The sequence below is a fragment of the Bubalus bubalis genome, chromosome 8 (genome assembly GCF_019923935.1).
Source record: "Bubalus bubalis isolate 160015118507 breed Murrah chromosome 8, NDDB_SH_1, whole genome shotgun sequence".
NCBI classification, from domain to species: domain Eukaryota; kingdom Metazoa; phylum Chordata; class Mammalia; order Artiodactyla; family Bovidae; genus Bubalus; species Bubalus bubalis.
This window is the reverse complement of record NC_059164.1, coordinates 97,608,044-97,629,374: the sequence shown is the minus strand read 5'-3', so window position 1 is coordinate 97,629,374 and position 21,331 is coordinate 97,608,044. Positions and strand designations below refer to the sequence as shown.

The window sequence follows — 21,331 nt, the reverse complement described above, 5'->3', positions numbered from 1 at the left end:
CACACTGCCTTTCACTTGAGTCATCTTAGCAGGACCTGTTTGTTGTATTTCTCTAGGTTCTACCCTGCCCCCATAAAGTAGGACAACCTGCTCTCTGGGAACTTTTTTAGAGGACAAGACACCATTCATTCCCTTTCACCTCCACCGGCTTCACTTGCTCTTCCTTGTGGGTGGTGGAGTGACTTCTTCAGTGAATCCAGGACTTTTCCTGAATTTGAATTGTGCCTGTTTGGGACAGCCTTTTCCAGATCTTCTATCTCTCCCTTTGTGTCTCAAAGAAAACCTGTCTTTGGATTGTATGCATTTTCCACCAGGTAAATGACCAACCTCTGGACACAGTGGTCCAGGTTTGCATGGCTCTGGTAGGAACATTTAATCAGAAGTTCAGGGGAGGGCACATGGTGGAGCCTGGTTGCAAAGTTCAAACCCTATTCTCCAGCTCAGCCTTGTCAGAAACAAAGCTGATATTTGGGTTCCATGTATCTGATTCTTATAGCTCTGGCTCAATTTATTCTCACCCCAGGAAGTGAAAAGCAGTCACCCTCAGACTCCAATAGAATGTGATGAATACATGTTGATGATTACTTTGACTTTTGATTGCACAGGCATTTCCATGCTAGGAACATGCAATATGCCATTTTTTTCTGAACGTCAGATAAGTGTTTGATTGTCAAGCAAGTTCTGATACTTTTAAAATAGATAAATCCAACTTTTGTGTTTGGGTGCATTAAATCAGATTATGGTTGGAGTAAATCTCTCTCTCTCTCTCTTTTTTTTTTTTTTTTTCCTGTTTTGGCTACACTGTGCAGCAAACAGGATCTTAGTTCCCTGACCAAGATCAAACCCACTCTACTTGACCGCCAGGGGAAGTCCCCGGGTAAATATCTTTCTAGGTTTTGTTACAAAGGTAACTCTCTTTGAGATTTTTGTAAATGACTACTGAAGAAAGTTTTTCTCTTTTTTTTGCAAATATTGACTTTTGTTTCAGCCTTTTAAAAATCAATGCCTATATGTAGTTTTGGCATTGGCAGTGCTACAAAGCTGATGCTTCTTCAATACCAGAGTTAAGTCAGGGTCAGCTCTGGGTACATGGCCGTAAATCAGGTGACCAGATGACTGATATTCGTCGGCTGGACAGAAGCAGCCCTCTAAGGAAGGCTGTATTGCAGTGTTGGCCTCGAATCCCAGAGTCAGATACCTGCCTTCTACCAGGTTCCATCTTCCTCGCTGTAATCTATGGTACCTTTTAACCTCCCCATGCCTCAATTTCTTCTTTTACAAATTGAGGGAATTATTATTAATAGTAACTGTCTTCTGAATTTCCTGTGGGGATTACTTATATTAATAGGCTTGTAATGATGCCTGGCACAGAGTAAGAACACTGGTTCTGGGACCAGACTGCCTAACTCAACCTGCCACCTACTCAACCTCTGTAGGTCTTGGTTTCCTCATCTATAAAACTGGTTTAACAATACTCACCTCTTGAGGTGAGTATGACGCATAAGTAAGAACATCTGTGCAGAGTTTGTGGCAAACAGGAGCATAAATAAGCATGATATCTTTCTATCATGAAAAAGATTTTTTCCTATTGTTCTGACCACCCTGTGGGGCAGGTGGGATCTTAGTTCCCCAGGCAGCGATGGGACCCATGCCCCTGCAGTGCAAATGCAGTGTCTTGATCACTGGACTACCAGGGAAGTCCCCAAAGAGAAGACTGAAGGAAGACAGTCCAGGACGGACATGACAGCTGTACCGTTAAAAGAACCTAGGCTCCTTCTCTCCTGCTGCTTTATCCAGGCTGTCTCATGATTCCAGCTGGCTGCTTGAGCTCCAGGTCTCATATATCTACATTCCAGGCTACAGAAAGGAAAAGAAGGAAAGGTATACCCTTAACAATTTATTTAGTTGTTAGGTTTACCAAATGTTCTCTTAGAAAACTCAATTCCCTTTGCTTGATTGGCATGGAATTAGAACCTTTTCTCAACTATAATTTTACTTCCTATAAAACCTGTGTTACCAAGTTCAAGCTTGCTCTGCTCGCTGTGCAACAGGCCAATAAATCCGAGATGGGGTGTTAAGACAAGGAAGGGATTTTATTCAGGAGCCGAATGACCAAGAAGATGGCAGGCTAGCACCTCAAAACAACCATCTTGTTGGGACCTAGATGCTAGGTTCTTTTATGGATAAGAGATGGGGGAAGGTGAGGAAACAAAGTAAAAAGACTATTCAGTCCTTGCAAATGTCCCTAGAATGGCAAGCTTCATGCAGGGGGATGTCTTAGTTTCACTTCCTTAACAGTCATTTTCATGGGTGGTGTGAAATGGAATATCTCCTGTCATATCAACAAACAAAGATGCCACATCTATCTTTGATGCTGGCCTCCCCAAAAGTGAATTTCTAGGCCACGCTGGTAAGCAGCAGACTAGGGGCTCTGCGCCATTTACCGCACAAAGAATTAAGAATGTCACAGTCCTTCACAGGTGGGCAGGGTCAGTTTATCTCCCTGAAGCAGGATATTCTGTATGCCTATAATAACAAAAGCAGCAAGATGAGGGTTAAAGTCACAGAGAGGATCCAGTGTGAATTCAAAATTAACCCTTCCTGGTTACTTGTCACCTGCTGGTGATTTTTCTACATTCATAATTGAAACAAATCTCAGAATTTCAGAAAACATTTTTCCTTAAGAAGTTTCATGTATATATATGAAACAAGTTGCATGTATGTATAGACAAGCTGCAGTCAATGGATTTATAGTGTAAATATCAGTCATTTTACATTTTATGGACAGTGCCCTCTATAAGGCTTCCCATGTGGCTCAGTGGTAAAGAATCCACCTGCTAATGCAGGAGACATGGGTTTGATCCTTGTGCTGGGAAGATCCCCTGGAGGAGGGCATGACAACCCACTCCAGTGTTCTTGCCTGGGAAATCCCATGGACAGAAGAGCCTAGCAGGCTACATTCCAAGGGGTCACAAAAGAGTGGGACATGACTTAGTGACTGAACAACAACAAGCCCTCTGTTAACTTTTGAGGAAGTTAGAAATCCATCAGTTCAGTTCAGTCACTCAGTCGTGTCCAACTCTTTGGGACCCCATGGGCTGCAGCACACCAGGCCTCCCTATCCATCACCAGCTCCTGGAGTTTACTCAAACTCATGTCCATTGAGTTGGTGATGCCATCCAACCAACTCATTCTCTATCGTCCCCTTCTCCTCCTGCCTTCAATCTTTCCCAGCATCAAGGTCTTTTCAACTGAGTCAGTTCTTCGCATCAGGTGGCCGAACTATTAGAGTTTCAGTTTCAGCATCAGTCCTTCCAATGAATATTCAGGACTGACTTCCTTTAGGATGGACTGGTTGGATCTCCCTGCAGTTCGGCCCTCAGCTTTCTTTATAGTCCAACTCTCGCATCCATACATGACTAAAAACCATAGCTTTGACTAGACTATATGAGGATCTTAAAAGAAGCTTGGAAGCCTTCCCTGAAAAGATGCACACAAAAATATATTCTCCTAATTGTACATATATAATGGTTTTTTATTGCATTAAAAATGTATTTCTTTCTCAGAAATAACATTTTAACATGTACAAAGATTTATAACTCATTCACTCTCATAAATGTGGAAGCTTGGCAAATTGTGTTGACAATGGGATTTCCTTTTCTTTTAACAAAAGAAAAAAAAAAAAACTGCCTCAAGTTTCAGCATGTGCTGCCTCTGCAAAGTCCGTGAGTTTCTTGGGACTGTGTTCCCATTTCTAAACAAAATCTTGTGATTCAAACAGGCATTCAAAGCCCTGATTCTGATGAAACTGATGATGCCTGCAGCAGCAGACAAGAGTTCTTTCAGGATTTTCGCAGAGTCCTCAAAAATTACAATGAAATGTGGGGCCCTCCCCCGCCCCCAGGCACTCCCTACCCGTCATTCTAACTCTTTCAACCTTGTGATCAGTCTATGAAATCATCATATCCATTTGGTTAATGAATTTATTCCTTTTTTTTTTTAAGTGTTAAAATGGTATGCATCATGATTACTGAGGTTTTTTTTTTTTTTTTGGCTCTGCGAGAAACGTCGAGCCTGAGGCGAATGCCTCCCTGGGCTCACCCTGATCTTGGCCCTGGAGGTTGAGGCAGTTTGAAAGAGGTGGGACGGTGTGGAGTGGGGAGAATTTCAGTTCAGTTCAGTTCAGTTCAGTTCATTTCAGTCGCTCAGTCGTGTCCGACTGTTTGTGACCCCATGAACTGCAGCACTCGAGGCCTCCCTGTCCATCACCAACTCCCGGAGTTCACTCAAACTCACATCCATCGAGTCGGTGATGCCATCCAGCCATCTCATCCTCTGTCGTCCCCTTCTCCTCCTGCCCCCAATCCCTCCCAGCATCAGAGTCTTTTCCAATGAGTCAACTCTTCGCATGAGGTGGCCAAAGTACTGGAGTTTCAGCTTTAGCATCAGTCCTTCCAATGAACACCCAGGACTGATCTCCTTTAGGATGGACTGGTTGGATCTCCTTGCAGTCCAAGGGACTCTCAAGAGTCTTCTCCAACACCACAGTTCAAAAGCATCAATTCTTTGGCGCTCAGCTTTCTTCACAGTCCAACTCTCACATCCATACATGACCACTGGGAAAACCATAGCCTTGACTAGATGGACCTTTGTTGGCAAAGTAATATCTCTGCTTTTCAATATGCGATCTAGGTTGGTCATAACTTTCCTTCCAAGAAGTAAGCGTCTTTTAATTTCATGGCTGCAATCACCATCTGCAGTGATTTTGGAGCCCAAAAAAATAAAGTCTGACACTGTTTCCACTGTTTCCCCATCTATTTCCCATGAAATGATGGGACCAGATGCCATGATCTTTGTTTCTGAATGTTGAGCTTTAAACCAACTTTTTCACTCTCCTCTTTCACTTTCATCAAGAGGCTTTTGAGTTCCTCTTAACTTTCTGCCATAAGGGTGGTGTCATCTGCATATCTGAGGTTATTGATATTTCTCCCGGCAATCTTGATTCCAGTTTGGGCTTCTTCCAGCCCAGCGTTTCTCATGATGTACTCTGCATAGAAGTAAAATAAGCAGGGTGACGATATACAGCCTTGTCGTATTCCTTTTCCTATTTGGAACCAGTTTGCTGTTCCATGTCCAGTTCTAACTGTTGCTTCCTGACCTGCATATAGGTTTCTCAAGAGGCAGGTCAGGTGGTCTGGTATTCCCATCTCTTTAATCTACATAAACTGGCAATCACTGCAAATCAGAACTCCTCTGCTACCCGCATCCCCCACCTCTGCCACCCCCTGCCAAGACAACTAACTGGTTATTGGACATTATCAGCGAACTATTGCCAACAAGACTCACAGCCAAAACCCCTTGCTCTTTACCATCCGTCTCTTCTCCCTAACCTTGGGGTCATGAATTGGCTGTACGTGAAAACATGCGCCCCCTAGAGGAGAAGGCTTCCTCTGCAGCTCCCTTTAGTGCAGTTCAGTTCAGTCGCTCAGTCGTGTCCAATTCTTTGCGAACTCATGGACTGCTGCAGGCCGGGGTTTCCCTGTCCATCACAAACTCCCGGAGCTCTCTTAAGAGGGTGCCGTTTTTCTCTGCCAATCTTCATTCCACTGAGCCTAAAATTGAAAATACACTCCCAGAGGGATGGAATAGGGAGGGAGGAAGGAGGAGGGTTCAGGATGGGGAACACATGTATACCTGTGGCGGATTCATTTTGACATTTGGCAAAACTAATACAATTATGTAAAGTTTAAAAATAAAATTAAATTAAAAAAATAAATAAATAAATAAAAATTTTCAACTTGCCTATAAAAAAAAAAAAAGAAAATACACTCCTGGCATATTGCAGCTTTTAGTTATTTTCCTCTCTCAACATCTCATATACTGTGCAGCACATGGCATCAAATTCTAAGCTCCATGATCCCTTCTACTGACCTCAGGGTCACTCTTCCATGTTTCTCTAGGGCTTCTGTAACTATTCTAGATAATCTTCAATATCCATATAATTCTAATATCTCAGTTAGTTGACCCCCTTCAATTGTTATGAAATTTCCCCCTCTTTACCGTTGCTGCTAAGTCGCTTCAGTCGTGTCCAACTCTGTGCGACCCCATAGACGGCAGCCCACCAGGGTCCCCCATCCCTGGGATTCTCCAGGCAAGAACACTGGAGTGGGTTGCCATTTCCTTCTCCAATGCATGAAAGTGAAAAGTGAAAGGGAAGTCACTCAGTCGTGTCAGACTCTTAGCAACTCATGGACTGCAGCCTACCAGGCTCCTCCATCCATGGGATTTTCCAGGGAAGAGTACTGGAGTGGGGTGCCATTGCCTTCTCCAACTGTTACTTACCAATAAACCTACTACCATTAAATCTCAAATTTAAGCATCAAATCCTGACCAATACCTCTTATCCCATTTATTTCCTCTAACACTCATACTTCATCAATTCTTTGGCACCATTAAGACCTCTTACTGACTAATCTTATCTCATTTCTCTGTCCCTCACCTCCACCTTCACTAGACAGTCAACATCCCTTCATCCTTGATTCCCTCTTTATCTGGCTTAGATTCCATGGTCTATCGCAATAATTGTTGCATTTATGTTTACCTGGCAAATAGAGTTTTTCTGTTCCCACCAATAAGGAGAATCAAAGGCTTTTTCCATTTAGACAGAATGGACAATAGTATGCATTTACAGGTTTTCCCCAGGATTAAGTTAATTGTTTTGTCTTTTGTCATAGTCCAAAGATATCTGGACCTCAGGACATCCCACATGGATCCACTATACCAAACACAGCACACTAATTGGACTGTCTGAGCACCGCCCCTGGCAAGAAATGGCTAGTACATTGGAGACCTTAGAATGAAGCATGTCCTCCAGAGGGTGGGAAATAAATTTTAGGGGTCTGGTGGTTGGCACATTCTGGAACATCCCACCCAAGTAACGTGCATGTCTGTGGCCTTAGTCACGTCCAACTCTTTGCAACCCCATGGACTATAGCCTTCCACTGTCCATGGGATTTTCCAGGCAAGAATACTGGAGTGGGTTGCTGTGCCCTCCTCCAGGGGATCTTCCCAACCCAGGGATTGAACACATGTTGGCAGGCGGGTTCTTTACCACTAGCATCACCTGGGAAGCCCCCACAAAAGTAAAGAAAGCACAAATTATAGCATCTTGAAACTACCAAAACAAAGGTACGGAAGAAATAGCAAGAGTGTCATTAAATGATAAGCTCCTACTGCTGCCTAGGTATTTGGGGTGTCTTCTTCAGCAAATAAGAAGAGTCACCATCTTTCCTTGCTTCTCCGCCACTCCTCATACACACAAAACAACTCAACTTCTCTCAAGGTCCATGGAGGCGTCTTCTCACCTGCTGGAATGTGTCTCTCTAAGTATGCACATGGCTCACCTCACTTTCTATCTTCCTTGTCCAGACTGTCAACCTAGCCCTCTTATTTATCCTGATCACCTCCTTTATTTTCATCACATGGCTTATCATTATCTAGCTGGATATTGGAGAAGGCAATGGCAACCCACTCCAGTACTCTTGCCTGGAAAATCCCGTGGACGGAGGGGCCTGGTGGGCTGCTGTCCATGGGGTCACACAGAGTTGGACACGACTGAAGCGACTTAGCAGCAGCAGCTGGATATTACATTAGCTTGCCTTTAGGTATGTTTACTATCTCTTCCAGGCTAAAGAGGAAGCTGCATATGACCAGAGACTGTCCTGTTTATCTTTGTAATCACAGAACCTAAAACAGTACTTATTGGCATGGAAAGTGAAGTGAAAGTGTTAGTCACTCAGTTGTGTCCGACTCTCTGCTACCCCATGGACTGTAGCCCGCCAGGCTCCTCTATCCATGGGATTTCCCAGGCAAAGAGTACTGGAGTGGGTTGACATTAAATATTCAGTAAATACCTACAGTATAAGTGAATGAAGTTGTTGACTGAATATACCTTTCCCATAAAGATGCCAAACTTGCTAATACTACATGTGCTTTATCTGTGCACAGAGATCTTTTCTTCTAGAAGATTTTCTGAGCAAAAGTACGCACTGAGGATGAAACAGGGGCAGGCAGCCAGGAAGTTATCAATCACCTCATCCAAATCCATGCTCATGGGGAATGACACACTTCCTGAAGATACCAACACCTGTGTTATCAATTCTGTAGAATCACTGACCTGATACCCTCCATCCCCACCTCAGGAGACCCCCTCAATCTCACTAGTAATCCATTCCTAAATCGGAGTGCAGGAGACATTTATTTGCATACGAGGCCCATTCATTCCCTCAGCTGGCAATGATGTATGAGTTAAGTCTCTCCTTTTGCCACAAGCATCCTGAGTCCTCTCACTCAGAAAAGAGAAGCCATGGGCAGCAGAGGTTCTCAGCCACAGAGCCACCACACCCCAGGATAAAGAATTCTTTAATGTCTTAGGCATTTCTTACAGTGCCTCCCTCACTCATCTCCTTTCTCTTAGGCTTTTTGAGGCGAAGAAAAAGGGTGGCGTTACAGCTGCAGGGACGGGAAATTGTGCTGAAGGCCGCACAGGCCCTCACGTGCTCCCACACATGCACTCTAAGAGTGTAGACAGCATGAATGCTCACGGGGAGGATAATGAATGCTCTGTGCAAGTAACCCCACCTCTGGGAGTTGGTTCCTTCCTATTTGGATGCTCTTAGGCAATGTGAGGTGAGGGGGAAATTTGCCTCTACACAGAATTTAAGGGGAGGAGAGCACCAAAAATTTTAGTAACCGAGATAGATTATATTTTAATGCAATATTTTTAAAAATCTATATTAATGCCAAAAAAATCCATGATGAACAAAAATATCAAAATTTTAAAAGAAGGCCACTTACTAACTTGTTGGCCTTGCAAAATTAATATTACCAAATCTCAAGTTTCTTTGATGCCCCAAATGAGAAAGGAATACAGTCAGTTGTCTTGGCCAGGAGGCCATACGGATCAAATCAGAAAATGAATTTGAAGCACCTGATACACAGGAGGCACCCATGGATATTACTGGGCTTCCCTGGTGGCTCAGATGGTAACGAATTTGCCTGCCGTACAGGAGACCTGGGCTCGATCCCTGGGTTGGAGAGAAGATCCCCTGGAGAAGGGAATGGCTACACACTCCAGTATTCATGCCTGGGAAATTCCATGGACAGAGGAGCCTGGTGGGCTACAGTCCCTGGGGTCGCAAAGAGTTGGACACAAGTGAGCAACTAACACCTTCACTTCTCACATGGATATTACTATTCACAAGAATTGATTGAACTGTGCTAAGGGTGACATGATGTTTGTCTCTCTTTCTCTCTCTCTCTCTTTTTTTTTTTTTTGTTATCCTGCAATATCTATGCTGCTGCTGCTGCTGCTGCGTCGCTTCAGTCATGTCCGACTCTGTGCGACCCCATAGAGGGCAGCCCACCAGGCTCCCCTGTCCCTGGGATTCTCCAGGCAAGAACACTGGAGTGGGTTGCCATTTCCTTCTCCAATGCATGAAAGTGAAAAGTGAAAGTGAAGTCACTCAGTCGTGTCCGACTCTAGCAACCCCATGGACTGCAGCCCACCAGGCTTCTCTGTCCATGGGATCTTCCAGGCAAAAGTACTGGAGTGGGGTGCCATTGCCTTCTCCGACAATATCTATGAGAAAGGTTAATATTGACAGTTCTTCCAATGTTGTTTACCATCTAAACCTCATTTGTAAACAAACACAATTAAGTATTGACAGGAGCCCTCCATCAGACCAGTTCCCTGAGTCTCTTACGTCCAGCCCATTCCGTGAGCCCATGCTGTGACACGGGCTGAAGTCTCTGTCTTTTTCCCGTGACCTCCACACTTTCTCTTTTGCCTTTCCTTGCTTCCCACTTCTAGAGGGCCAGTCTCAGGTATTCTCATTCCAAAATGATGATTGCTCCTCCAAGGGTACCGAAGGATGAAGTGTGCAGAAGTGGGAGAAAGACACCTTTGCTGGCCTGTTGGGAATGCTCACCCTGTGGATTTCTCTGGGCGCTGCTCTGGTCAGGTGTGCAGTGTCTGGTTATCACAGTTCTCCTGCTACCTGAAATGAGGAGTTGTGGTGAGGCCACGGTGTGGATGGAGGGCAGAGTTTTCCAAACTGGAGACCATGACCCAAGAGTGGATCACAAAATCATTCATCACGGAACTGGGAGTGAATCATGGTTGCAATCAATACTAGAAAAATAAAACAATATGCACTATCAGAGTATGCCACACATAATAAGGATGAAATTTTTTGTAGGTCTTTTGTTTCTGTTATATATACACATATGTCAGCTTTTTCACCTGCCATATCGATTAAAAAAAAAAGAATTTGTGGCCAGCAAGCCATCAGCCCCTGCAGCCACCCCTCAACGGTGTACCTTGAAGGGATTCAGGATGGAAAAAAACCAGGATACTGACCAAAGATAGCTGAGGTGCATATCAAAGGAATGATTTCAATGAGCCGGAGCCTTGCATCTTCCCATACAAAGAAAATTGCTAAATTCCTTAGCTTGAGATACCTGGTTTCCTTTAATTAACAGTAATCTTTTACTGATCCCTCCATCTGATCTTTGTTGCAAAAACTCCTAGTATGCTAGCTTCTTCCTTAGGAGCAGTCCCTCGGGGCAATCTAAGAGGCTGACTCTCAGGCATAAATTCTTAGGAAGTCTGCCAAATAAAACATAATTCTCAACTTTTAGGTTGTGCATTTTTTTTTTCAGTCAACAAATGTAATCTATTCCTTACTGTGAGTCACAGTAAAATGACTTGAAAGCCACCTGCGTATCAGTGAAGAGTTCAGGTGCTATAGTCAAACTCCTTGGGTTTAAATCTTGACCATGCCACTTGTTATACATTCGTGCTTAGTCATGCCAGACTCTTTGTGAGTCTGTGGACTGAAGCCCTCCAGGCTCCTCTGTCCATGGGAATTTTCAGGCAGGAATATTGGAATAGGTTGCCGTTTCCTCCTCCAGGGGAACTTCCGGACCCAGGGATCAAACCCTCGTCTCTAGTGTTTCCCGCACTGGCAGGCAGATTCTTTACCACTAGCGCCACCTGTGAAGCCCTCAACTTGCTATGAGACCTTAGCAATATTTCCCCCCTTCTCTATGCCTCAGTTTCCTCATGTGTAAAATCGATGACTAATACTACCCACTGTGAAGAGTAGTTGTGAAGATTAAATGATTTAATGCATACAATGTTTGTAGAATAGTGCCAGGCACAGAAATGAGCTATTATATTATTCCTGTCAGCAGCAGCACCTGCATATAATGTATGAACCCTGGGTCAGGAAGATCCCCTGGAGGAGGGCATGGCAACCCACTGTAGTACCCTTGCCTGGTGAATCCCATGGATTCACCTGGCGGGCTGCAGTTCATAGGGTCACAAAGAGTCAGACACGACTGAAGTGACTTAGCACACAAGTATCCACTCACAAAGTGACTGAAGCAGTGCCTGAGACATGATATGGGCTCAATAGTTATTTGTCCTCGTGGAATACACTTTGTTTATCACTGTATTCTTCTGTATTCTGTTCTCCTCTGCACACGAGAAGATGACGCTTGCCCATCTCAGTGAAGACAAACAGGACCTTGCAACTAGGTCTGGCCAAGATTGTAGATGGAAGGGACGAGTGCCACTTCCAGGCCTAAACAATTCATCGCTCATTTGTGATTGTTCGGTGCTCTTTGACTCTCCTGAGGCAAACCCTGAAGACTTGGGTTGGGGCAATCTGTGAACGAGGTGGTGGAAGCTGTAGCCTGGGTCCTTGAGGGATTGTGTGACTAGAGCCCACTGCCTCCCTTCACCTCAACTAACCTGTGCAGACAGGTCACATGTAACCTCCGTGTGCTTGATGATCACGCTTTACGTAGATATAATTCACATGCCATAACATTCACCGTTTTAAGTGTACAATTTGGTAGTTTCTCATATATTTACAGAGTTATACCAGATTTCACAGGACCTTGAGTGCCAAGCTAAAGAGTTTAAGTTTTATCCTACAGAAATTGGAGAGTTAATAGGAAATTGTCTTTTAATTGCATAAAAAAAATGTTTACTAATTAAATAATCTGACAAACAGTATTACCCTTACTTTCGGCTTCTTCCTAATTTTATCCATATGTCACATTATTTTTTTCATGTTTGTAACCATGTCCTATCTATGACTTTGTTTTCTATGGTAACCTTAGGGTTATTTCGTATATATTTTTCTCTATATCTAGATTGTCTTCATTCTAAAGATTTGTTAATGTTATTGTTTGGCTGTGGTGGCTCTTCGTTGCTGCACGTGGGCTTTCTCTAGTTGCAGACAGCAGGGGCTGCTCTTTGTTGCCACGCATGGGCTTCTCATTGCAGTGGCTTCTCTTGGTGCAGAGCACAGGCTCTGGGGGTGTGGGCTTCCATAGGTGCGGCTCTCAGGCTCAGCATTTGCGGCTCTCCAACTCTAGAGCACAGGCTCAGCAGTTGCGGCGCACACATTAGGGCTTAATTGCTCCGAGGCATGTGGAATCTTCCCAGACCAGGGACTGAACCAGTGTCGCTTGCATTGCAAGGTGGATTCTTTACCACTGAGCTACCAGGAAACCCCCTGTCTTCCCTTAATGGCTACACCGTGTCTCTTGCTATTGTTGGATATTTATAGTTTTCCATTATGTGTATAGAACTGTTTTTCCAACATACGTGTGTGTGTGGACTAGGGTGATTCAAGTGAAATGCCAAGGGTATAAAAATTAAGGAAGTATCCACATTCAGGCTGCAATTTTTCACCTAAGTGCCTCACTTGCCCAGTCCCAGCCCTACACTTATAGTGAGGTGTCTGTGTGCATGTATGCGTGTTTTCCTTCTAAATTATTCCCTCAGAATGAGATGACTGGTTCTCATGACAGGATTATTGGTTTAGAGTCCTTTAAAGTTCTTATTGCTCTTGCTAGGGATTACTAGAAGGTTTCTTAGGAGAATTCCATTGACGGTTTTTTTAAAACATAATTTTGATACGTGCACCACAGCATTTTACAAAGATTACAAACGTAACAGAGCAGTAAAGCGATTATGACAACAGTATGTCCCCACTGTAGTACAGCTATTGCCATAGAAGATCCACAGGTCTGACTTTGTACATTTGCTAGCCCAGTCAGAACACTCCATTTTTAGCCAGTTATGCCTTCACGCAGTCAACTGTTAAACTCAATCATCAAAGAAACCACAACAAGCCATTCATATTGAATGTATGTCCCTAGCAGATGACCCTTCTGTGTATACCAACCTGCTCACTCCAGGTGTATAATTTCTCTCTATGAGACTAGCCCTTAGGACAGCAACCTCTATGCCAACAGATTCATGCATGAAGACTGGTATGACTATTGCTATTTTATCACAAACCAGGTTCCTAGCTGTAGGGCTCAAATGAAATTGCTATTATTGGGGGACAAATAGTATCAGAATTTGCCTACCCACAACAGTTTCTGTAAAAGTCAAATGGAAAAATCTCTGGCCCAGTGTTTTGTACACATTTTTTTCCTGGGGGGTGGGGGGGCAGGGCACTTTTTAAAAGGCACTGAAAGGAAAATCACCAGAATGGAATTCAGAGAGGTCTGGGTTCTGAGTCATCCCCAGGCAAATGTAGTTCCCGATCTCACATAATTAGGGGAAATATTAAAGGGAGATAGAGCAGAAAGAGCAAGGTTGAGGTAGAGTATGGTATCATGGAAAGGGGTTGTTCAAAAGAAACCAAAATTGTCCACAAAGCTCTTCCAGCAACTTTCCTTTGGTTATCCTGGGAAAGAATGTGTTAGGATCGCCAATTAGGATTGATTAACTCATTACCTGCTGCTGCAGCGGCTGCTGCTAAGTCCCTTCAGTCATGTCCAACTCTGTGCGACCCTATGGACTAGATAGCCTACTAGGTTCCTCTGTCCATGGGATTCTCCAGGAAAGAATATTGGAGTGGGTGGCCATTACCTCCTCCAGGGGATCTTTCAGGGACTGAACCCACATCTTTTTTGTCTCTTGCATTGCAGGCAAGTTATTTACCACTAGCGCCACCTGGGAAGCCCAATTCATCTAACTCCTCCTAATTTGGCATACTTGAAGCTACAATATTAAAGTTATCTTTTCTTTTGTGGGTTTCTGTCTTATTCATCTAGAGAGCTTTGCTAAGTTACTGTGTATGAAATGTGCTGCCTCCATAGAGCCTTCCTTTCTAAAGATTCAGTGTCCTCTGCGTGTTTTGGGTTAAGCTCATCAGGGATTCCTAACCTCAAGAGAGGCTGGCTTTAGGAGAAAGGGTTGCTGAATTACATTCAGTATGTACAAACAGCTTACATCTAGGGCGGAGTGTGAAGATAGCCCTAGGAGGCTACATACAGGCTGCTGCTGCTGCGTCACTTCAGTCGTGTCTGACTCTGTGTGACCCCATAGACGGCAGCCCACCAGGCTCCTCCGTCCCTGGGATTCTCCAGGCAAGAACACTGGAGTGGGTTGCTACCTCCTTCTACAGGCTCAGTTCAGTTCAGTTCAGTCGCTCAGTCGTGTCGGAGTCTTTGCGACCCCATGAATCGCAGCACGCCAGGCCTCCCTGTCCGTCACCAACTTCCGGAGTTCACTCAGGCTCACCTAAATCTCAAGCTGATGTTCTGCAACAAGATGCAAACCATTTCTCTAGGGTGCACCTTACTAAGAGCAAAGGGCGCTAAACTCCAGCAGTAGTAGTCAGTTCAGTTCAGTCTTTCAGTCGTGTCTGACTCTTGGCGACCCATGGACTGCAGCACGCCAGGCCTCCCTGTCCATCGCCAACTCCTTGAGTTTACTCAAACTCATGTCCATTGAGTCGGTGATGCCAGCCAACCATCTCATCAGTGTGTTCCTACAAATTAAAGTCCTGGCTTTGGTCAAATTCCCAAAAAACCATGCTAATGGGCTTGATAAATAAACTTATCCTTTTGCGCTCTCAAAAAAAAAAAAAAAGAAAAGAAACCAAAACTCCTTTCCAGGCTATTATTTATGGGAATTCTGTTACTTTTGCTAAAGCATTCGCATTTCCACGCGCCACACCTGCTGGTGGAGCTCGCTGCGGGGCGTTGGGGGTGGGGGGGTGGGTAAACCACCCACTCAAAAGGAATCCGGAGCCGCTAGGACCTAGCAGGAGGCACGTCCTCGCAGAGCCCCTCGGGCTAACAGACGTGCGGCATCCTGATTGCCGGGGCGTCCAATCAGAAGCTGCGCTTGCCGAGCCAGACTCCCATCATACCCGCCCCTTCGGCCTGTCTCACCCGCTATTTAAAGAACCGCGCTGAGCCTCCTCGGCACGGTTCTCTGATCCCGGTCAGCGGAGCTCAAGTAGTCATGGCCAACCACATCGTGCTCTACACCGGCGCCAAGATGCCTATCTTGGGGCTGGGCACCTGGAAGGTAAGTACCCTGGCGAGCGTGCTCCGGGGCTCGCTTAAGTGCTCGGCGCGGCCTGGGGCGGGAAGAGACAGAGAGTGACCCTGAGCAGCGCCCCCCGCGGAGGACACCAGGCCTCGAGGGAGCCACGCTCGGGCTGGTCGGGTACCGGCAAGATCTGGGCCTGAGGTTCGGGAGCCCGGGCGCTGAGGCGGGCGGGGCGCTCGCCTCGGTCTCGGGCCGGGGGACTTACGGTGGGGTGGGGAAGGGGTGCTTGAGAACGGCTCGCGGGGTGGCCGACCCCATAACTCCTCGTGCATGCGATCCGCTGGAATCCGATCTCAGCTGGAAAGGCAACTAGAGGGCGCCGATCGAAGGGAAATTTTCCCATGTCTCCGTCGCTGTGGCTCGGTGGATGAAGGTCCAGGAGGGGCGTTCCCAGAGATGGAGCAAATAAGAGGCGTGGGGCGTGGGGCGCCGGCGTCCCTGCCTAACCGCACCTGCGGGCCCCCGCGCCTTTTGTCTTTCTTCGCAATAGTTGATCCTTAACCGTTTCCGGCTTTGCTCCCTCAGGAATAAGTATCCCAAGGTAACCCTGGAGTCTGCAGGTAATTGAATTAGGCGGCACGAGCGTGCCTAGGACCTTTTTATTTACACTGTCTCCAAACGCGCTGGTCGCTGAACTCCCGGAGGCCGGCGTGCCCCTCGGAGTGTCCTGTGCTGGACGAAGGAATCTGCGGGGGTGCGGGTGGTGAAGGGAGGTTCCCGCCCATGCAAAACTGAGGGCTGGCATCTGTAGTTAAAACTGCCTCCTGAAACCTCGGCACCTCTGGAGCCTCTTCACAGCGTCCCCAGGAAAAGGTTAGGAGTAAAAATGGTAGTCTTGAGTATCTGACAGTTGGGGATCACCGAATGATGTTACGGACGCCGAAGCAAAACCCCCAAATTTTAAACCGTTTGTAAGTTAGCTTGGGGTATTTTGTACATTACATTCTACTGCTATGATTCGGGTTTTCCAGGAATTTTAAATATAGGACTGGGCATTAGCCATTTGCACACTAAGGAAAGAAAAGATAAGGAAAGAAAACATTATAGAGATTAAAGGCACCTTGAAATGGTCTGAAAGAGACAGAAGATGGTATTTATCTGTACCCTAAAATCAGCAGCTGAAATCTTGTAAACGTTCACTGTCGTGGAGTTGCCTCCCAGGAAAAGTATTTCTTGGACAAAGGAATCAGTTATATGTGCCTTGTGTTTCCTTCCAAAAATCCAGAGGTGGCTCTAAGGGTGTAATTGAATTATGACCATCGTACCAAGTAAAATTCGGTCTGTCGCAGGTTATTCTCTTGGAATGGATGTGAACAGACACTTTCTTGGCAGTGGCAAATTACAGTTTCTGAGGCAGCACAGAGACAGACACGTGTCACTGGAACAAAACCACCTCCTCGCTGAGCCTTACAAGTTTGTGGTTTCAAAAACTGGGACCTTAGGTCCATTGTTTCAAAATCAGTACTCTCGGGTTAAATAAGGAGTAAAAGTTGATTTAAAACTAGGGCTTTATCATTTGCTTGAGCTCTTAAAACCTACCCCCAAGGATGTATATTTAGTTAAGATAGCTCTATAAATTGGTATGTTTAGATCATTCACTCCAGTAAGTTCGTTGAGTGTAAGGGTAGCGTCTGACTTGGTCACAAACTATTCACAGAACTGCTCACAGAGCCTGGAAAATGGTAGGTATCCTGAGGATAACATGTTGAATTAATATGAAGAAGTAAGATAATTTCAGATTTGGGGGAGTGGGTGAGGAGTTGAAGTTGTTTGGAACCTTGTAGAGGCACGGTAGGGGAGGTGACAGGGAGATAAATGGTTTAAGTATGGGCTTGGAGTAGATTTCCTTCTTTATAAGGAGAAGTATACGAATAGTGTTTGATACCTTTCCCCTGTATGTGTAAAATATATATTTTCACAGATGCTGGACAAAAATGGGGTGACCCAAATACCATTTGCTTATCTTTGTGAGAACTGGGGGACGCCCTGGGAGTGAGGGCAGTTCTTGGTTCCCATGCATCTTCCGTATCATGGTGGCTCAGTTGTATCCTTCGGACCCTTGGCAGGGCTCTGGGAGTCTCCAGTCAGTTACTTTGAAGGTCCTCAGACTACCCCTTCCTCTCCTTGGAGGTGACGGTTTCAGTCCACTGCGAGAACACCTATGCCTCCAAGCCCATGTGGCTTAGAGGCCATTTCCCCTTGGCAGGCTTGCCTTCCCCAGTGGACAGTAAATAAGCCACGGGTATTGTATTCCCAGGAAGCGGCTAAAACAGATTACTTCTGATGCTGACCAGTGTCCTGTTGCTGATAAATGTGTGGAACTAGCTGGAAACTTTTTGAATGTAAATGGCCGTTGTAACTTACCTACATACTCCAAGCCTAGGAGTGGAGGACAGTTTTCTCCTCTGCTTTTCCATCGTCTTCTGCCCACACCCACGAACCTTTGAGACATTTCCCCCTAAATGTCCCCCACCCAATGAAAATTCAACATCACAGATAGACAGTACATCTGTGTGTGTCCTGTGACCCTTTGACAGGCCACAGAACATTTTATAAGTTAAGTGTTTTTGTTTTTGCCCCCAACAAACCAGTTTTTGCCTCTTTGAGGTTGACGAACACTTCCTTTAGGAGAAAATGCTGAGAAAGAACTCAGGCCAAGCTCTTGCCGGCCTGGGATCCCTGGCTAGAAGAGTTGGAGCTAAACCAGTAGCTTGTCTTTCTGTTCACCTGCTTCATCTCCCTGCAGGCCTCCACCTGCAGCTCTTCAAGAGCAAAGATACTTAAATAAGTCCTGCCTGCGCAGGGCCAGCCCTGGGCCACCCCCATTACAACCAAGTGGAGACAGTGGTGTAATTTAGGACAGCTGGAGAGAAAGTTAATCTCAGTTTTCTTGTTGGTTTGTGTTTGTGGCCAGACCTGGTTGTGAGCTTTGGTGTAAAAAAATAGCCAAAATGGACTGTTTTCATGTGATAAGGCAACGAAAAAGATCCTTCTTCGGCAGTCTGCTCTTTATCATATGAAATTATGTTTTACATTATTAAACTGTAGATTTGGGCATAATTGAACATGAGCCAAATGAGGTTGGCTTATCTGCACCAAGCAATAAAAACACCTCTGTTGAGGTGAAAGACTGTCATTCTCTGGATTCTCCCAGATGCTTATTCTATTGGAGTCCTATGAGTGTGGCAGACTTGAAGACTTCTTGGTACAAAATCGATGGATACGGGCATCGTGTATAAGCACAGGGCAGGCAAGCTGGCCCAGCTTGCTCAGGTTTCCCCGGACCTTATTGTCCATTGATTAAACTGGAGCATAAACCCTTTCAGTCTCCAGAATATCTTTACGTTCAATATCAGGATACCTTTATTTTGTTTTGTTTTGGGAGGGTTTCTATTTGTCTGCTTTTGGGCTGTATCACATGACATGTGGGATCTTAGTTCCCTGACCAGGGATCGAACCAGTGCCCCTTTATTGGAAGAGCAGAGTCTTTTTTTTTTTTTTTTTAGTGCTTTATAACAGCTGTTTTATTATTTTCACAATTCTGTCTGTTAATTGGTACACAGCTGGATACTTCTTCATTTTAATCTCACTCTTTAGACACAAATCTTACATAAAATCTATAACATACAAATAATTGCTGGTACTCGAAGATGAAAGAAAATAGGCTATGAATGACATTTACAAAAAGATGGAAAGTAAAGTTCTAGCACTGACTAATATTTTCAGCTTGAAATAATGCACATGCCAAAAAAACATTTGGGAGTGGCAAATTTTGCTCTCCTTAAATTTCGTGAATGAATAAATGAATGAATGTGTGCACAACCTTCTGGAAAGTTCTATTAAGATCCTTAAACAAGACATATGAATAACAAGAATATATTAGCTATCTCTATGGTGTAGGATACCGATTCAACCTCATGGTCATGGAGAATGTTCCATTTTATAAGTAGATCTTCATCATCTTGCAAATAAACTTGTGAAACTCATTACAAGAACAATCATTCCAGCCCCATTTTCTTGAAGGAGCATTTAGCATAACTCAACACTCTTTAGGATTGTTGGGTTCACCTTCATGCCAGAATGTGGCACTTTCGTTGTATGGTGTCTGATCAACCCATTGCCAGTGTCTTTCTCCCGTTGTTAACGTCCTGTCTGACAGGCCCACATAATAAGCAAAGTCAGTTTTCAGTTTCTGGGTGACGAAATCCTGCTCAGCTTTGGTGTTGATCACCAGCAGGTGAGCGTTCATTCTCAAGCATTCCTTCTCACTTGCATTCCAAGAATTAGCTTCATTAGGAATAAAGTAGCAGTTAGAACTAAATGGCCCCCAATTCTTTGGGCAGCAGCTCCAGTCTTTCCCTTCTAGGGTCGAATTTTCTTTCACACATTCCAATTCTGTGTGAGTGAGTTCTCTTATAGCCTTTTCTTCTTTATGAACATAAGAACATTTTTGAAAAAAAAAGATAAAAGCGATCAAAAATGAGATTGCTAATAGTAGCAGAAGTATCAGCAATGAGGTAAGAAGTAGCTTGGAAAAACTATGGCCACTTTGGTGAAGTTTGGTCTCTTTGGGAGCTGCAGGAGGCTCTGCTTCGGTACCTGACGACTTGGGTTTATTAAACTTCACTTCAGCATAAGTGACCTCTGAAGTCATGCTGCGATCTTCTGTTCTTGTCAAAGAATCCTATCCGTCTCTTCCTTAAAACCACTTAAAATGAAACGCAAGCACGATGGTAACTTCTCATACTTCTTATCACACAACTAGCTGAGAACAGAGACCGTAGGCCGCAGACGTCCTTCCGTTCTCCTGAAGGAAAGGAGACACTGAGGCCTCCCCGGTCGGATCTTAGAAGCCCAGGCATAATTAGCAAGCATGGCGGGTTCCGCGCTCCAGATGGAGACTCAGCCAGAATTTGAGAGAGAGCGCGACATGGAGAGACCAAGTTTCGGTGAACAAGGCCCCGGAAGAGCAGAGTCTTAACCACTGAATCTCAAGGAAGTCTCACCTTTTGGTTATTAAGGTGCTGAATTGCAAACGAGAATGTTATTTGTAAATAGGACAAATCAAGACAGGGACTGTTGCCTAATGCCCATTACTTTGTGTGCTTTTCCAGTAACCCCCAGGGGTTAGTAAACCGCAGCACATTTTTATAAGCAAAGTTTTATTAGAACACATCTCACTCCTTTACATATTGTTTTTGCAGCAGCAGAGTTGAGCAGGTGTGATGAGACTGTTTGGCCCACAAGGCCTAAAATATTTTCTGTCTGGCCACTTAACAGAAAAAGTTTGCAAAATCTTCCAGAAGATTCTAAATAAATTAACTGGAAGTTGGAATACATTTTGAGAAATTAGGTCACAAACATCTGTTGAGCATACATGTAGTTGAAATGCTTTATATACAATGAGAAGCAGAAAATTATATCATGACATCACTAATATTTTGAACAAAACCGATAATTAAAAAGTAAGGTTAGTTTTTGTTTTTTTTTTAATGTAGGTTGAGCTTCTCTGAAGTGAAGCTGGTTTAATCAGAAGAGGTTAAACAATGCTTTTCAGTGACAATGTTCTTCTGATGTGTTACTTTTCAAGGCCTTAGAGGTTGACGCCCTGTTTCTTTATCAAAGTTTACATCAGAAGTTATGGTTACCTATTTTTTGCTCCTAGTTTATCATTGGCACACTGTTAAACTTCTTACCCAGGTTTTTTTCCCCTCAAAGTGAAATTTCCTTTATTCCTATCCCCCCTCTTCATTACAAAAGTGATACCTGCTAACTGAAGAAAGTATTTTTAAAAAGTCAGAAAGAACACAGTCCTCTGTTTCCAGACATCTGCATGTTAAAACTACAAAGGAGTCAGTGTCTGATATACTGTTTTTGATGGACTTTGTAGCCTGCCAG

General features: G+C 44.5%; 2 protein-coding genes and 1 long non-coding RNA gene across 4 annotated transcripts in view; 1 reads left to right on the top strand and 2 right to left on the bottom strand.

Annotated features, from left to right (window-relative positions):
- Positions 1-4,987: 4,987 nt before the first annotated feature.
- LOC112586544 lies at positions 4,988-15,884 on the bottom strand. Of its 2 annotated transcripts, XR_003111045.3 has the most exons (4): positions 15,639-15,884; positions 9,990-10,192; positions 5,391-5,612; positions 4,988-5,047 (listed from the first exon to the last, which is right to left on the bottom strand). It is a non-coding gene; the product is annotated as an uncharacterized LOC112586544 (long non-coding RNA). The 2 variants fall into 2 exon arrangements; XR_006552938.2 differs by lacking the exon at positions 4,988-5,047 and having other exon boundaries at positions 5,103-5,612; positions 9,765-10,192.
- The window catches only part of AKR1B1 (aldo-keto reductase family 1 member B), an 18,402-nt gene continuing 12,322 nt past the window's right edge, over positions 15,252-21,331 (top strand). Inside the window, exon 1 of the mRNA XM_006042327.4 lies at positions 15,252-15,409. Coding sequence (XP_006042389.1) covers positions 15,344-15,409 — 66 coding nt within the window. The 5' untranslated portion in view covers positions 15,252-15,343. The remainder of the gene's footprint in view (positions 15,410-21,331) is intronic.
- On the bottom strand, positions 19,384-20,087 carry LOC102392661 (C-type lectin domain family 4 member A-like). The gene has a single exon (XM_025291550.2). It carries the CDS (start codon positions 20,085-20,087, stop codon positions 19,473-19,475), a length of 615 nt encoding a protein of 204 aa, XP_025147335.2. The 3' UTR covers positions 19,384-19,472.

Bases quoted from the DNA above. Each gene is read 5' to 3' on its own strand.
- LOC102392661 (XM_025291550.2), bottom strand. From the start codon at position 20,087: ATGACTTCAGAGGTCACTTATGCTGAAGTGAAGTTTAATAAACCCAAG.